The 19,784-nt window shown below is 34.3% G+C and overlaps 1 protein-coding gene across 1 annotated transcript; it reads right to left on the minus strand.

Moving 5' to 3' along the window:
- Window positions 1-15,131: 15,131 nt before the first annotated feature.
- Window positions 15,132-17,781, minus strand: LOC131638716 (F-box/kelch-repeat protein At3g27150-like). The gene is made up of 2 exons (XM_058909276.1): window positions 17,142-17,781; window positions 15,132-16,726 (listed from the first exon to the last, which is right to left on the minus strand). The coding sequence occupies exon 2, from the start codon at window positions 16,636-16,638 to the stop codon at window positions 15,424-15,426; it is 1,215 nt and encodes a 404-aa protein (XP_058765259.1). The 5' UTR covers window positions 16,639-16,726; window positions 17,142-17,781; the 3' UTR covers window positions 15,132-15,423.
- Window positions 17,782-19,784: the final 2,003 nt, after the last annotated feature.

Here is a 19,784-nt window from a genome sequence, read left to right on the forward strand (position 1 = left end):
AATCTACTAAACTAACGACAATTAGCTAGGAGTCATACCATAAGGTTAATCACATAACAATGCACAATAATAATCATATTGGCAATCACAACATTATTCGCAACAAAGGCATCCAAATCGAAATCACAATTTTTGGTCAATTCTCAAAATAATCTCAATATGCCAATATGTCAAGTAAATCAAATTGACTTTTAATCATCAACTAAATCAAGTAGAAATAATGTTAATTATCAAAACAACATCATTGGCATAACAATATATTATTCTCAACTTGAATATTCAACCAAAACACAATTACGGTCAATTTCTCAAAATAGCATAATTTACCGATAAACTGAATAATTGGTCCAAGTCCAAGTATATTCCAGTCACATAGACTTAATGGAATTAATTCATCTAATAATTTAATTATCCAATTAATAATCAAACTATATTGATTTCAATTCAACTATTATATTTCTATTCCATTATTTTCCAATTCTACAACAAAACTCATTATTTCACTATCAATGGTTTACCCACAACAAACACAACATTCTAATACACATAAATTATCAATTGCACACAACTTATCACATTTATATCATCACATTCCAACAAATCATCAAATACCCAAAATTGCAACATAGAAGAACAAGGATATCAAAGTATAGAATCAAACCCACCATAACATACTATCATACAACCCTTTAGCATGAAAGAACCCCACCCTTACCTTGGCAAATATGGACTCTTTCACCATAGCTCTAAGCTTTTCTCCAAAATAAACCCTTCAAACATAATTTGGTGACACACCTAAAAACCAGTTCGGAAATCGGCTTATCAGACAAACTTAAAACCCTCAAAATCAAAATCGCTCCGGTCAGAACTTACCTCTATGAGTCAGGAACGTTGTGTCAAAACCATGCGACGATCCAACGGTTGGATTGAGAGATACATCCGTTTTGCTAAGGTGACTCTTTGCTGAAACATAGCTTCGAAAAATGGGGTTTCCTCTAGCTTTTCTCTTCCACCATTGTTCTCTATCTTTTGCCTCTTTTCTCCCAAATGAAAAATAGTAACCTCTAAAACCCTAACTTTATCTTACTATCTCACTTATGTTAATTGGGCTTAACCCACCAATCCATCCATTATGTTTCTATCACTTAGGCCCATTTAGTTATATCTCTCTAATAACTCAATTAAGTCAAACAACACAAACATACACATAATTAAATACTTAAATAATTATTATTTCACATAATAACTAAATAAATAAATAATTATTAAACACTCCAAATAACCTAATTACTAATATAATTAATAAAAATATTAATTAAAATCGGGATGTTACAACTCTCCCCCACTTAGAATATTTTCGTCCTCGAAAATACAATCGACACAACCATCTCATCACCAAAACTACACCTACTCTCTCTAGCTTCGTACCATCACAGAAGCGTTCCACACCTTCGACCATACATAACTTCAAAAGGAACCATACCAATACTAAAATGAAAACCGTTATTACACGTGAACTCAATCAACGGTAAATAACTATCTCAAGCACCTCCTAGCTCCAAAACACAAGCTCTCAAAAGATCCCCAAGCGACTGAATATTCCTCTCCATTTGACCATCAGTTTTGCGGATGATAAGCAGGACTCAAACACAACTTAATAATCAAAGCACTCTGCAAACCTTTCGAAAATCTAGAAGTAAACTTCGGATCTCTATTCGAAACGATACTCGTCGGAATACCATGCCAATAAATAATCTTCTCAAGAATACAACTTTGCAAGTCTCTCCATCGGATAATCCATTCTTATTGGAATAAAGTGAGCATATTTCGTCAATCTATCCACAATGACCCAAATCGCCTCACAATTACTCGATGTCCTCAACAACCCAAAACAAAATCCATAGAAATGCTATCCCACTCCCACTCAAAAATGGATAACGGTTGCATCAACCAGATGGTTTCTGATGTTCAATCTTTGACTTCTGACAAGTCACACACGAATACACAAACTGCGCAATATCACGTTTCATTCCAGGCCACCAAAACAAATTCTTCAAGTCTTGATACATCTTAGTAGCACCAGGATGAATACTCAAACCATTACGATGCCCTTCATCCAAAATTCTTTTTTTTTCTAATCCGAAACATCAAGAATACAAACTCGATCACGACATCTCATGACACCGTTCTCATTAATCCGAGGGTCACTATCTTTTCCTTGATTTATCAATGTAATCTTGTTACCAATTTCAAATCCGATTTCTGACCTTCTCTAATCTCATTAAGAATACCACAAGTAAGCTTCAATATACCAAGCTTAACACATGAAAAAATCGTTTCATAAATCAAACTCAAATCTCGAAATTGTTCCAACAATTCCAATTCTTGAATCATCAACATAGACATATGCAATTATTTCCTACTCAATGCATTGGCTACAACGTTCGCTTTTCCCGGATGGTAAGTCAAACCAAAATCATAGTCCTTCAAGAATTCCAACCATCTTCTTTGCCTCATTATCAACTCTTTCCGATAAAAAAACTACTTCAAACTCTTGTGTTCACTATATACCTCGAATCTCGATCCAAACAAGTAGTGCCTTCAAAGTTTCAAAACAAAAACAACGGCGGCCAACTCTAAATCTTGCATCAAATAATTCCTCTCATGAATCTTAAGTTGCCTTGAAGCATAAGCTACAACTTGTCCTTTTTGCTTCAACACAAGGCCTCACAAAACCTTCCTTCTTCTTAACCAACAAAAATAGATGCACCTCACGGCGACACTCTCGAACGAATAAACCTCTCCTCAAAAAATCTTCAAGTTGACTCTTCAACTCTTCCAACATCAGAAGCAGACATCCTATATGGAGCCATCGATACAGGACTAGTTCCAGGAACTAAATCGATCAAAAACTCAACTTTTCTTTCCGGCAGTAAATCACTTACATCTTTAGGAAACACTTGTGCAAATGCGCCAACTATCGGCGATTCCTTAACCGTTCTTTCATCATGAACATCCAAAGTTGCACACAACCTAAACAACATTGCACCATCTTGCACAGACTCATTCACTTCCAATATTATCAAGTTGGCAAGACAAGTCCATCCCATCCAATACGATCCCGTCTACTATCAACAAGAGATTAAGGGTGATCAGTTCCTCAATTTGTCAATAGATAGCCGACAACCATAATGGTAGCATAAGCCATCGTTACTCAACTGCAATAGAATCCTTTACGTCACCAAAAGTACCATACTTCAATAACTCCCAAAATCATCCGAACAGGCTAACGCACACCTTGTGATAACATTAGAACATATTTCCTTTACACCATTATCAACACTTTTTATTCTTGGAATTATACTCATCCCTTCGCATTTCTATCTCCGACTTGAACGTTCCAACAACTTCAATAACTTTTCCAATCTCTTGCCCAGGATCCCTTGACAAGTTCTACCGTAATCCATCGCTTAATCATTGTTCTTACATCAACATCCTACGCAACGATTACTTAAACTGATAACTTCACAGTCCACCAATAATGCTGAATATGGCAACTTCCTAAATTCCATCTTATAACAATTATCCTTATTCCAAGACGTTCCGACTTGTTAAACAACCAAAATCTTAAATCCATGTTACCTTCGAATTCAGAAACCAACTAACTTCTACATTGCTTGCTCTGTCTCCTTAAGCAATATATTGCACCAACAACTTACAACTGAAACATATCCGAGAAGCACAGAATCTCCCCCACTTCGCTCAAACTAAACCCTACAACAAAACAAACAAGTACCAACAGTGTTTCACACACATGTCGCGTACTAAGGAATAAAACACTGATAGCATTAATCTGTCACACAACTCAATTGACTCGACAACTTGGCCGGACGGACCGACCTTCTCTGATACCATTAATGTAACACCCCAATTCTACCCGAAAATATAATGCGAGGAATTTCAGAGTATTTAAAATTTCAAACAACAAATTGGAGTGTCACATATCAACTTAAAACTTCAACTTGTATTTCATTCAACAATGATACATAGCATTCAAATAATAGTAAACTATCAGCTTTATTCAACGCAAACAACTTAGAAGTATAACAAGTACTTCATATTATTCAACTTGGATTCAACGGTTATAATAACAACAACTAAAACATTAACAACATAGAAACAACAATATAAACAACCCCCCGAGTGCTACGTATCGATGAGACACACCAACAGGACTCGATGAAGCAACAAGCTTCCACAGCTATACTTGAGTACCTGCCCATTTCCCATGGTAGGGGAAACATCAGCAGAAGGGGTGAGATCTCAAACAGTATAAAGGAAAGTATGATAATAAATATAGCAAGATAAAATCATACACAATTCACCACTTCTCAATATAAGCAATTTGCATCACGACAACAACATGGTTCATATATTCCAACTTATACACATATATCATTAATACATATATATTCACATTCTCATCATATATGTTTCATTCACGCACATCATATCTACAACACATCACCAATCCATATCAAATGAATTCAACTTCACAAACTATGCATCCACACATCATAACAATGAATCAAATGCAACTCGGTATACAAACTCGAATGCGACTCAAACTATGCATATGCATGTGGTACCAATCGGAGCTTCAGCCCCCGTCACCAATTGCCCAATTCAGAGGCACAAGGCATAAGCCTTCGTCACTAGTTTGCCAATCCAGGCCGTCACAGAGTATGCATATGAAATGTGACTCGACAAACAAGACAACATAGCATACTCATCACAATCACATATCGTCATTAGGCATAAGCCTATATCACAATCAATTACCATTTATACGAGGTAATTCACGTCACCATAATATTTCATCTTCACTTAGTCACAAAATCATCCTCACAAATATATACAACATCACGTATTCACAAAATCGTCACAGATATATAATTTGCATATCATCAAGATCATTACAATTATCATTATGTTTCGGCACATCGGCACAATTACTCAATTTCACATATTAACACAGTCATCACAATTATCATCATAATCTACTAAACTAACGACAATTAGCTAGGATTCATACCATAAGGTTAATCACATAACAATGCACAATATTAATCATATTGGCAATCACAACATTATTCGCAACAAAGACATCCAAATCGAAATCACAATTTTTGGTCAATTCTCAAAATAATCTCAATATGCCAATATGTCAAGTAAATCAAATTGACTTTTAATCATCAACTAAATCAAGTAGAAATAATGTTAATTATCAAAACAACATCATTGGCATAACAATATATTATTCTCAACTTGAATATTCAACCAAAACACAATTACGGTCAATTTCTCAAAATACCATAATTTACCGATAAACCGAATAATTGGTCCAAGTCCAAGTATATTCCAATCACATAGACTTAATGGAATTAATTCATCTAATAATTTAATTATCCAATTAATAATCAAACTATATTAATTTCAATTCAACTATTATATTTCTATTCCATTATTTTCCAATTCTACAACAAAACTCATTATTTCACTATCAATGGTTTACCCACAACAAACACAACATTCTAATACACATAAATTATCAATTGCACACAACTTATCACATTTATATCATCACATTCCAACAAATCATCAAATACCCAAAATTGCAACATAGAAGAACATGGATATCAAAGTATAGAATCAAACCCACCATAACATACTATCATACAACTCTTTAGCATGAAAGAACCCCACCCTTACCTTGGCAAATATGGACTCTTTCACCATAGCTCTAAGCTTTTCTCCAAAATAAACCCTTCAAACATAATTTGGAGACACACCTAAAAACCAGTTCGGAAATCGGCTTATCAGAAAAACTTAAAACCCTCACAATCAAAATCGCTTTGGTCAGAACTTACCTCTATGAGTCAGGAACGTTGTGTCAAAACCATGCGACGATCCAACGGTTGGATTGAGAGATACATCCGTTTTGCTAAGGTGACTCTTTGCTGAAACATAGCTTCGAAAAATGGGGTTTCCTCTAGCTTTTCTCTTCCACCATTGTTTTCTATCTTTTGCGTCTTTTCTCCCAAATGGAAAATAGTAACCTCTAAAACCCTAACTTTATCTTACTATCTCACTTATGTTAATTGGGCTTAACCCACCAATCCATCCATTATGTTTCTATCACTTAGGCCCATTTAGTTATATCTCTCTAATAACTCAATTAAGTCAAACAACACAAACATACACATAATTAAATACTTAAATAATTATTATTTCACATAATAACTAAATAAATAAATAATTATTAAACACACCAAATAATCTAATTACTAATATAATTAATAAAAATATTAATTAAAATCGGGATGTTACAATATTATCCTTGGTAGGAATTGGTTAGAATTAAACCATGTCCATATTAAGTGTTTCTATAAGATAGAGTCATTTCCAGAGTTTGTGGGAGATAAGTATCTGTTTGTGTCTGCTAAGAAAGTAAATGAATATGTGAAAGATGGCACAATGATGTTTATGGTATTAGCTTCGTTGGATGCTAATGGAAAATAAGTGATTAAGTGAGCTAAAGAAACAACTAGAGGATTTTCTCGAGAATAAGTTTATTCGGCCTAGTGTCTCGTCGTGGGGTGCACCAGTGGTGTTGGTGAAGAAGAAATATGGTAGTATGCGTTTGTGTGTTGACTATCAACAATTGAATAAGGTTGCTATTAAGAACAAGTATTCATTTCCATGAATTGATAATTTGATGGATCAGTTGATGGGTACATGTGTCTTTAGCAAGCTTGACTTGAGGTTTGGATATCATCAGATTCGTGTGAAGGCTGGAGATATTCATAAGACTGCTTTTAGAATGAGGTATGGTCACTACTAGTATTCTTTGATGCCGTTTTGCGTGACCAATGTGCCAGGTATGTTTTGGAATATATGAACTGGACTTTTCATCAATATTTGGATACGTTTTTGGTGGTGTTCATTGACGAAATTCTAATTTATTCGAGGATTGATGAAGAGCATGTTGAGCATTTGAGAATCGTGTTGGAGTTTTTAAAAGGGAAGTAATTATATGTTAAGCTATCTAGGTGTGAATTTTTGTTAAGAGAAGTGAGTTTTCTTGGCCATGTAATCTATAGTGGTTGTGTTGTTGTTGATCCGTCGAAAGTTGAGGACATGGTGTAGTGGGAGACTCCGAAGTCTGTGATGGAGATTAGAAGTTTTCTGGGTTTAGCTGGTTACTACCGTAAGTTTATTGAGGGCTTTTATAAGTTATATTTATTGTTAAACCAACTAACTAAGAAGGGTCAAGCTTTTGTTTGGGATGTGAAATGTGAAGAGAGTTTCCAAGAGCTTAAGAAGAGGTTGACGTTGACTCCAATGTTGATTTTTCCAAGTCCGACATAATCATTTGAAGTATATTACGATGCTTCTAAGATGTGTATGAGTGGTGTGTTAATGCATAATGGATAATTTATGGCTTATGCATCAAGATAACTTAAGGTTCATGAGAATAATTATCCTACGCATGACTTAGAGTTAACTCCCATTGTGTTCGGGCTTAGAATTGGAGACATTATCTGTTTGGCTCTAGATTTAAAGTGTTCAGTGATCATAAGAGTCTCACATTGGTAAAAGTTTTTTTAAAAAATCAATAGTTTCTAAATTGTAGAGAAACTATTAAACCATGGGCCTCCATATTAAAAAACAAGGGATTACTTATCCCACCCTAAGTGGTGGAAAACATTATATGGAAATTCGAAAATGCCCTTTCAAATTCTGAAAGTGCATTTTTAGACACATCCTTTTCACACCAAAACACATTCTAAAGTGAGTTTCACCCCATACTTTTCCAAAATTTAGTTTGGAAATACACTTCTAGATTCAATCTATATGCACCTTATGCATTCCTAACTAAGACACACTTATTTTGACATATATAGTTTTTATATTAGGAGCACGACAAACGATAATATTACCCCTAAAAAAAATACTATATACTATTGTGTATTTTCGACCCGACCCCCCCCCCCCCCCCTCAGTTCTTATGTTGTCTCCTATATTATAGTCCCGACCAAACCACCTCTAAGATGACATCTAAAATGTCTCTCACCCCAGACCCTTCCAAAAAGACTTCTCTGTCTATACCCTCTTGTATGAGCTCCACGATACATCGACATCTAGACAACACATCAATAACATGATCTTCCCTAGCATGTTTCTCATCTAGTATCTCCTGAACCCTCTTGTATGAGCTCCGCGATACATCGACATCTAGACAACACATTAATAACATGATCTTCCCTAGAATGTTCCTCATCTAGTATCTCCTGACAGGGACAGACCTACATTGTTATAAATATGGGCTTGAGTCCCCACTAGTATTTAGGAAAAGTACTTTGATATATAGTCTCTAAAAGCTAAAATTTTATGAAAAAGTAATTTGATTAATTCACTAGATTGCATACACATAATAAATATTAAATAATTATTTTAGTACTTGAATTTGTAAAATATAATCATTGTAGTATTTGAAATTTGAATGTATTAAAATTGCAAATACAAGTGATTTAATTTTTTCATTAGTTATTTATTAGTTATTTTTTAGTTGAATTTTTTTATATTGTCAATTAAATTATCAAATGTCTTTTAGTTAATGATTTTAGTGTATAAAATTATAAACAAATGAGACACCAAATTGATTTAAAATTTTGATACATTTAAAGACTATCATGACGATGTTTCATACATTCAAATTCCAAAATAAATGTTTCTTTCATTAAGAAATAGGATTAAATACTTTTGAAATATAAATAATAAAGAATTATTATGATGTGAATTTATGCCTTGAATTGTATATATTTTTAATATTATAAATTTATAATAGATGTTGCCCCCACTCCTCAAGTTTTCTCGGTCCGTCCCTGTCTCCTGATGAGTTAACTTAGGTGGATCTCCCGGAACATCCGGTGTAATATAATAATTTCACACCGTGAAATACCATTGGATGTAGCGGTATGCAATTCTATAATCGTTAGGATCTAGGGTACTTCTTGACTCATTTGATACCATATGATTAAGGAAATTATCATAAATGACACACATACACATACATATATATATATATATATATATATATATATATATATATATAACCATAAAGGAAGAAGTATAATCAGAGGGGTCTCTGGGAACAAACTACATATAGTCAAACTGCCACATGACACACTCAGGAAGATGTGGATACATCATATGTGACTCGCAATCCAACCATCTAGTATAAAAGATTTTTTCATCCAAGGGACACATCTGATGGTGATCGGTGTACGCCGGAAAGTGTATATCTCTGCTACCACGCACTCAAGATACACTATAAATACATCTGACGCCTGATTCCCTTTGAGTGGGGGCGAATGCAGACACACGTGGCATATCCTAAGTGTAGGTCGGAATACATGACTAGTCGAATATGCATGGGGAGTGATGGAGGTTCCAAGCTTAGAAAGGGTACATATGAATCATTAGTAACAACGTAGCATAAGTAATATGAAATGATACACAAACCCTAAAAGATGTAAATATATTACTATCAACAGTGTGTAGCTACCTGTCATATGTTTGATCTTCCACATAAAACCTTCAGCTAACTTGGAGTACAAGTAGACCAAACAAGTGACCTCCTAGTTGTACTTATGGATCCACTAAAAGTTAGAAAAGTATCTCAGGTAAACCACATCCACATAAGTGGCACTCTTGTCAACAAAATTAGATGTGTTAACCAAGTAAAACAATATGCTCTCAATGCGTATGCTCTATGCTACATAACCTTTGTGAGTTTCATCTCTCTACAAATGCGAAAAACATATCATTGATAATCGTAACATAATTAGTCCTAATGAGTCTAATGGCCCGGATAACTGCATCACATTCTGAAACCACTACTCGGTAGGCTGAGGAAGATCTGCAATCTTTCAGCCATGGTTAATGCATTTTAAAGCATCGGGATTCTGTAGAAAAATAAATAATGGTCAAAAATTTGGAATATTATAACAAATGTGTTTCAAAGAATGAATACAATCGAATTTTTCCTCTCTATCCTACACATGCATGGAAGCATGGTCCAAATATAGAGATAGTAATGATAAGTCGGACGAGCCTCCTCCAAACCCTTGGGGTGCCTAGTGTAACACCCGTATTTGGATTTAGTAATTAAATTGAATTATGTTAGTATTTATTGAGTTTTGGCAAATTTTGAGCGACCGAGTCGGTATTATTCCGGGATAGCGGGTCGATAGTTAATTGTAAATTTCAATGTTTTTAGTATTACAAATATTATTAGAATAATATTTGATGTTTTTGGAATTTTCTGAGTAATTAAGATTAGACCAAGAATTTGAATTAAGAGCCAATGGGGTATACTTTAAGTAATTAAATGGGCTAATATGATAGTACTGTGCACGTGTGTATTGGTTAGGCCCAAATTAGAAATAGTAATGTAGTAGTTCCACCTAGGTTTCAAAAACTCAGAAAACACAAATTTGAGGAAATTGGAAAGTAGCAGAATGAGAGAAATAGGAGAAGTAGAAAGGTACGAGAAATTTCATAGCAGAACGATTTTTAGGGATTTCGACCGGAACGATTTAGAGCGACCTTCGATCCAAAGGTAAGGGTGGGGTTCTTGCTCTATAAACGAGGGTATGATGAATTATATGTGGGGTTTAGGGGATTATATTATCTCTGTGTTTTCTGTTAATTGTTCTGATATGTGTGAAAGGTGGGGCGGGCGCCCTTAAGCATGGACGGGTGTCCCTTAAACGAAAGGTGGGGAAGACCCCACTTTTGAAGTGGGGCGGGCGCCCTTAAGCATGGAGGGGGTGTCCCTTATGGGACGGTTTTTCCAAGTGGGACGGGTGTCCCATATAATTTTTTTATAAAATTTTCATTTAATGAGAAAACGGTATACCAGCTTTAGCATATTAAGCTCTGATTTACCATTAGTATTATTTAGTAGCACTGGTGGGTTAAATTAACAATTTAAAATCAATTAACAGCCTTAGAATAAATTAGCAATCTCTTGATTAAAGTTCAATAGCAGACGAATAGCTAGCAACCAAAAAAATAGTAGCAGTAACTCTATGGCATGATAGAAATAGTGTTAATAGCAGTTTTCCTTGTACCTGTATATTAATACTTAGCGAAGTTAATTTTTAGAAGTAGCAGAAATAGGTCCTTGATAGTAGCAGAGTAACATTAATTAGTGGACAGGGAGTAGATGGTTGATGAGCTGAAAAGAATAAATAGCAGACCGGGAATAACTAACAGAGTGGAATAAATTAAGAGTATCCGGAAATGATTTGGTATCCATTATTTCCTGACGTTTTGGTGATGTTTTGATACGATGAGATATTATGTAATATTGTGAAGTTTGTGAATTATAGGAGAATAAAGTGACGATTATTATCAATGACTATTGATATCTTTTGGTGATATAGGCGAATGCTTTGTGATAATATTATTGCGATGTGTTTGTAATTGTTACATTTCATCTGTGTTGCATGATTTGCATATTTTGGTGACGGCCTAGATTGGCGAGCTGTGACGAAGGCTTATGCCTGTTGGAATGCCTCTATTTATTGGCAATTGACGATGGGGGTGCGTTTGCATTTGTCGTGTCTCATTCATTTGAATTGTATGTGACATTGTGTGAATTTGAAGTTTTAAACCATTTTGGCGGAAATTGTGAATTGAGATATATTATAACTTGAACCGTAAATATACTTTTTATCATAACTTCATTTATATTGTTTGATATCTCACCCTTTACTTGTTTTTGCCGTTACCTTTATATTGGTAACGTGCAGGTGACTGTAGTGAGTGAAGATTAGCCACCATGAGTCGAGTCGGTTGTCGCTCTGATATGTAGCACTCGGGGGGACAAACACATGATTTCTTTAATTATTTGTTTTCTAAATTTTTAGTGACGTTTTGCTTTGGTTTGTAACTTAAATTTAATGTGCGAAGATGCTATGATGATTAAACTAAATTTTGGTGACGTTTTATGGATTCCGCTACGAGATTAATTTTATTTGATAAAGTGATTTTGAGGATTAAATTAAATGTTATAATTTGTCCGTTTTAATTTTATGAGCTATGTATCTATGTGAAGGCCTGTATGTCGTGTAAGGATTAAATGACGAAATGTGACATCTCATATGCTTGTTTGAAATCCTATACTCTGATTTTTGAAATAAATAATTGGGTAGATTTGGGGTGTTACACCTAGGGTGTTGCCTCGGGTTCCTTGGGTACATTGGGTAATACTTAAAGCTGTCTGGGGCGTTATAATTATTACAATTAGTATCGGAGCCAGACCTCTTCTAGTACGATGTGGTTTGGGGACGAACCAAGCGGAAGCTAGTGAGAATGTAACAACCGAGGTCGAAGAGGGCGAGGAGTGGTCGCCAAACTCACATAAAAAATGAGAAGGATCCTGAGGCTGTGCAGAGAAGGGAATGCATAGTTAAAGAAAGACTTATAAGGATTAATTGGTACTACATATACCAATAAGATGCATCATCTTTTTGATAGCCTAACAAATAAGAAATCCATAGTTAAGCGTGATTGATTTGGAGTAATATTAGGATGAGTTTCCTTCTGGGAAGCTTCCTAGAAAGTTTGTGAGTGAGGACAAAGCATACTAAAAAGATTCGTGTTGGTTTGTAGGGTCAGTTTGTAATCTTTAAAGTAGTCAGGGGTGTTACATTGGGTGCCAGTGGGGATTCTAGGGCATCAAGAGGTGACACCTGCCTCCTACGGGAAGACGAAGGAGGAGATGCATGAGCCCCAGAAGTTAACGCCTCGACATCAGCCAAAACTTGAACTGACCGGTGCTCCCTTGATGATCGAGCTTTTTCCATTTGAATTAATGCATGTTCCACAACTCTGTCATGCCTCGGCCTATTTTGATTATCAAACATAATGCCTATAATTAAATCGCACATGCATTATCTAGATGAGACACAATGAAATGAACTCAAACAATGCAAAAAGAAAAAAAAATCTGAAAATGCATCTCCGGATTTTGGAAATCAAAACGTTGAAAAAATTAAGAAGATGCATTTCCATAATGTTCTACAACTATGAGATGAATAAAAATGGCAGAAGTATCGTCCAATCCAACATCTAAAAAATATATTGACCATTCAAACTACCTATTACATTTCTAATTTAAATAACATATCTAAACTACCTATTACACAATCTAATGCTCAATTTCTACAAATATATGTAGTATAGAAAAATAAAAAATTACCAAATGTGAGTTTGATGTTGAGCTCTTTGATTGATTCGATGTAGGAATGATAATGGGCATGATTTAGGTAGGTTGTAGTTCTTGTTCCCTTATCCGCAATTTTAAAAAAATCTTTGTACCCGATCCCATGCTCGACATTTTTACCCGTACCCATACCATATGGGTAGCTAAGTACCCATACTCATACTCATTTATCCTCATTTCTAATAAAATATTATCAATCAATTATAATTTATCATGTCATATGAAGTTTTTTAATAATATTAAAAAAAATTAAAGGATATTACTGTAGTTAAGGAATAAACAAACTTTTATATTAAAATGCATACAAGTTTAGTAGTGATGTATTTAATAAAATTAATAAACATACATGTGTGTATAATAATAATAATAATAATAATAATAATAATAATAATAATAATAATATTAATAATAATAATAATAATAATAATAATACATAATGCAGGTATGAGGCTGAGTGAGTACTAAGATACTCGTACCTACACCCATACCTTCTTATTTTAGTGGGAATTATCTGTGCCAACGCCCGCATATATTTTACGGGTTTTTACTCTATCCGTTGTGGGTAATTTTGCAGATACCCACTGGGCCTGAGTCAAATTGCCCACCCTAATTGGACATTGACGGTAGAAACTTCGAAGTGTGTTGAAAATGAGTTTAAGAGTATGTGAGTTAAGAGAATTTGAGAATTAAGAGGTTTGGAGAGTTTGAGTTTTTAAAGTATTTTGAGAAGTGAGGAAGGAGAAAAGACACTATCGCGTATTTGATTAAAAATGAGTTCGGAGATGGAACTCTTTAACTTATACATAAATGCATTTCTGTATTATTTTTTTGTCATAGTCTTAAAATTTGACTAAAAAACGAATGTGAATGTGGTACGTCCGAAGATATATTTTCGAATTATAAAAATAGTTTTGATTTTTCACTAAAGTAAAAGAGCAATGCTTAGGGTGGAAAAAACAATTCTCATCAAAACAAAATCAGTTCATTATGTTCTCACTTTGAATTGGGCCTATCTAATTGAGATTATGCAATAATTAAATAATTAATTTTGGAAAAATGTAATAAAAACTTTTGATCATCAATACATAACAATTTTAGTCTTACATTGGTAAAACATATATTTTTTTAAAATTAGTTTATAAATTATTGAGAAACTTTTAAACCATGGGCCTCCCTATTATAAAACAAAACCAGTCCATTATGTTCTCACTTCGAATTGGGCCTATCCAATTGAGTTTATGCAAGAATTCAATAATTAATGTTTAAAATAATGCAATAAACACTTTTGATCATCAATACATACCAAATTTAAAAATTAAAATGTTCAATTTAAAAAATTAAAATATTTTCACATTTCAATTGGATCTATCCAACTTTCAAGAACATTTTGAATGAGACAACAATAACCTCTTCTAACTTTACTAAAACTCTTAAGTTCAAATATAGTTTCTAAACATACAAATTCATTGTGATTCTCTCAAATTTGGGGGATTACTATCTAATTGGATTTAAGCTAATTCAATACAATGCAAGTGTGTAAACCAATTAAACTTTTAAAGAAATGTGTAATAAAATACAAAAAATATAGAATGCATATAAAGTTGAAGTTTCTTTCTTCTTTAGTTGGATACATTAGTTCTGACATGATAAAACAAATGGGAGCAAAGTAAACATTTTGATATAATACTACTCAATCAAATGATCAAATTAGGTATTATTCTATAACATTATTTTAAAACATGACATAAACAACAAAATCAACACATCAGAATAATAGATGAAAAATTAGCATTTGAGAATATCATTATCTGATTTTCTTCACAAACAACATATTCTTCCTAACAAGTTTTGTCAGAAAGATAAACCCCCAAATGAAACGTTACAAACAAAGATCAAATAAAAAGAAACACATAATTTTCATCTAAATACACCTCCACATTAGACTAAATAAACCCTCCAAATTTTATTTTGAGATTGCCTTCATCTTTCAACCTCTATGAAACTCTGACACACGGATACAGACACAGACACGTCTTCGATCTAAAGTGTTAGTGCGTTATGCTTCAAGTACTTCCCATCATCACAGCACAATTCCTAATAAAATGATTAAGCTGAACACTCCCACATTCAATTTGCTTCCACTTCAATATCTCAACATCAGGATCAGGACAACAAGTATAAATCGCCAGCACACGTTCTTTATTCGAGACCGAAGGCGCGCCAATAACAAGCAACTCATCCCCGAGCGACTTAAAAGCGACGCCCCAACCACCTTGTTCATCGGCTCTCACAGGAACAACACCTAATTTCTTCCACTTATTGATCCCTTTGACATAAACTTTCAACTCATTAGAAGAAGCATCAAGTGTGTAAAGCTCATTATTAACAACAGCTATAAGAGGCGGAGACTGCGAATCCGAAACCGGAATATCTTTCAACATATCAGGAATCAAGTTCCATGTGTCTGTCTTTTCGTCAAAAAACTCGCCACAAGTTAGATCATTTCGATTCTCATCTTGTCCACCAATAACATAGAATCTCTTGTCCATGAAACAACCAGAACAGAATTTTCTCTTCTTATTCATCTTTGGCAAAGGCTTCCAAATTTTGGTCTTGGAATCATATTTCTCAGCTGTATCCAATATTTCGCTATAAGTGCTCGTTAAACCGCCTGCAACGAAAGCGAAATTGCCAGAACTAGCAGAAGCAAAAAGACACCTTGGATTAATCATGAATGGACCTTTAAACCATTCATTAGTTTCTGAATCATATCTCCAAATAACAGCACCGTCGATTTCTTTCCCCGAAACCAGTAACTGCGACCCTGCACAAAAGGATTCTTTATCACCAAACTCAAAGCTGTAATCTGATTGAATCCTTGGTAACTTCCTGCTTGAGATGAAAGGCCAATCCATACCCCACCAATTGCTTTCGCCGCTAGCTAACATGAAAACAGAAGGTTCTTTGAGTCCTAACTCTTTCCTTATTTTATATATCTCACCACTTCTCATAAGACTCAAGAATCTCTTGTTTAGAAAACATAGTTTCCAGTGCTGCGATCTCGGAAATCTCGCCAAGATCGACGTCTCTAGCTCGTCGCTGAGACTAAGATTATAATCTGCATCCTGAGGTAAAGGTTTCTCTTCTGTCGAGGAACCGTTGCCATCGGAGGGTGGTAACACTTCCATAATTCTCCTCTTTTGTAACAAAGAATTATGGTAACTAATGCAAAAGTCACTACCAAAATTCGGAACTGGTAATGCTTTTTTATTAGTCATAATAGACCATTCACAAGAAAATGTTTTTTTTTTCTTGTTTTCTGTTTCTTAATTCTCCAAAATCCTCTAACAACTTATTATCAATTGCCTGTGACATCAGAAAGAAAATTCAAACAAAATCAACATCAACATCAACAAAGTTTCTTCTTTGATATAAGATGGAACAAACAAAACACAGATGCGTAAATCAAAACCTAAAAACTCCTTCATAGGTTAATAAGTTACAACTAAGGCGAGGCAGAGACATCAGATCTCTGCCTCGCATCAGATAGGCTATGAGTAGAATATATGTAAGCAGTCTTAGCCCTGCAAAGGGCGAGACTGCTAATAAGTTATAATAATTACTATTTCAAAACAGATTTTTTTTCTTGCATGAAAAAAAACTATGAAATGAATCAATGACTAAACTCAAATAAATTTACTCACATGTAGAATAAGATATGCAAGAAAAGAAACTTATATAATCATTGATATATAATCTATAAGAAATGATTCATTCTCACCAGATGAAGAAACTCCAAGCACCGAAACCAAAAGCCATCACATCCTGAGAGAGGTTAATCAGAATTCATAGGAACAAAACATAATAGAATTTGATTTAGATGAAAAAACAAATATTTTTATTTTTTGGTGTGGAAATATGTATTCAAAAGCACAAAGAAAAAGGCTGCAATGAAGAATAGAGAAGAGAAACGCCCATAAGGCAAAGCTATATATATATAAAATAATAAAAAGAAAGAAAAAAGAAAAAGCAGTTGCAAAGGAAGAAGCCAAGTCAAAGATGGTAGTAAATAGAGTAAAAAACGTTACAAAATATGTAATGAAAACATAGAGAAAAAAAGACGTTGGTGTTGAACAAATAATTAAGGTTGTTGTTGATTGTTCAAAGTTTTTCAAAAATTATTAAAACATGTGAAGTTGCAGAAGAGAGTAGAGAGTAGAGAGTGAGTGAAGAGAGATCTAACATTGAAGACAGCCACAATTTGCTGGAAAACATATGATTAAATTAGTATATGCTAAGTTTTGTGTACAATTTTATTATTAAAATTATTAAGCGCACTATTAGCATAGTAGTATTATTTTAATAGTGAGGGGGGAGGGACAAGTGTGGTTTGATAGAGTGAGTGAGGTGGTGATGATGCTACAGCAGTCCAATATGAAAGAAAAAAGAATGTTAAATAAATAGCATAAGGAAGGAGAAAGTGACACACATTACATTCGTTAGGTTCTTCTCTCTCCATTGATTCTCTTAAGTTTTACATTATGTGTTTCTCTTTTAAATATATTCCTAAGACACAAAATTCAATATCAACAGTGTAGGTAGAAATAAAATTCAATATAATGTCCTTATATTTGAATTGTATTTTAAACTGGAATTTGATAAATATCTAAATAAAGCACTTTTTTTTTTAAAACATGTTTTTCCTCATGAAAAATTTTAAATACAATAAAATAGATTTCAAATGAAATAATACTAATAATAGCTATACGAGTGAGAAGTCAAATGACTTTTAATGGACGTAAAATTTTATAAACTCGATTTATATTATAATAGTTATCAATTCAACAGTGGATTTTCTTATATGGATATGCGATAAAATGTTGTGTATGTGTCACAATCTTAAATTTGACACTTTGATGTATATATGTGATCTTTACGAGCAGAACAAGTGGCCAGCAACTGTGAGGCTTGAACTTCGGGACGATTGAGAGAAAAAATGTGGTTGTACCTGCAAGTCACTCTGTTGCCAAAGTAAGTGTTTGGACAACAAGGTACAACAGAAAAGTGAGAGGTTTTGGGTAAGAAAATGATTACCTTGCCCTCTGGGGTCAGGGGGCTATTTATGGGAGAGTTCTGTAACGGTCAAGTCCACTTTTTTGGGGATCTACGCGTGAATAGTTGCCAGAAGACACGGAGCTAGCCGTCGCCGAGCACTTGGCTTCGGTGTGCTCGGCCCTAACTTGCTGTATGCTCGGAACATATCGGGAGCTTGCTGCCGCGTGATTGGGCCAGGACGCGTTGGGCCAATAGAGTGGATTGGGCCAATTTCGGATAATTGGGCCGGTCCGGAACAATATGGAATTTGGAGAGAGTTAATTCTTATGGTAGGGAGGTAAGAGTCTCTGGTGCGGTGGAGTAAGGAGATCTTATAAGGTTAATATTTCAACACCCAAATTAGTGAAGTTAGAGATATGTTATTTGTAAGAGTGAGATAATATCTCAAGGTATTGCGCGCAGAGCCATTTTGTTTAGTAGTTGTGGTCGGTCTTCGAGAATGGTTGCACAGGTGTTCGTATACCTGTATTGCTTTGGTTTTGCCAAAGAGTAATGGAGAAAATGAGCATTATATGTAATCCACTCTTTGAAACGTTTCACCGTTTTTCTCTTGACGTGTGATTTGAAAAAGGTTGCAGAGTGGCATGGTGTAGCTTTATTATGCACTCGAGTACAGTTGAGTTAGGGTGAGTTCCCAAGATAAAATTAGATCATTGGTCTATACTTGCTTTTTGTTTTTAATGTGATTTGTTCGATTTCATATGCCTATATAAGAATTGAAATAGAGAGTGGAGAAACTTTTCGCTATCGTGCAAACTGAGTTTCTATTGTCTCTTTGAGTCTTTCCTTCTTCTCTAGGAGCATTTTTATCAAGAGTAACTGTCGTTACATGTTCAAATTTCCAAAGCTTTAAAGCTTCGACTCTTCGGCCTTCTCCTTGCTTTATCACATTTAGCCTTACATTTCGAGGTACCTTTCTCCCGTCCAGATTTTCCATTCTAGTATTTTACCGTATTTTTGCTATTATGAACAATAACCCCATTATCATCAAGAGTGATGCGAAGGATAATGTTTCTTCATCTTCAAAAAGTGGGAATTTTAAATTGCAAATCAACCTCTTGAGTGTTGATTAAGAAATGGAAGGATCGTCAGGAGAATTTCTTTCAAATGAGATTCCTTCTACAAACAAGCAAACTTGTGTGTTTCTTTTTTAGCAGAACTACAAATGCTCTGACTTCCTTATTGCACAAAAGGGGCATGTAGGCACAAGATGCGATGTCTTGTCGAGCACTAAAAAATAAAACATTTTTTCTCACCCCACCAATCTTTTTGAAAACTTAAACCTTTTAGCCTAAAAAACACAGATTTT

The sequence above is a fragment of the Vicia villosa genome, unplaced genomic scaffold (assembly GCF_029867415.1).
Source record: "Vicia villosa cultivar HV-30 ecotype Madison, WI unplaced genomic scaffold, Vvil1.0 ctg.002392F_1_1, whole genome shotgun sequence".
NCBI lineage: Eukaryota > Viridiplantae > Streptophyta > Magnoliopsida > Fabales > Fabaceae > Vicia > Vicia villosa.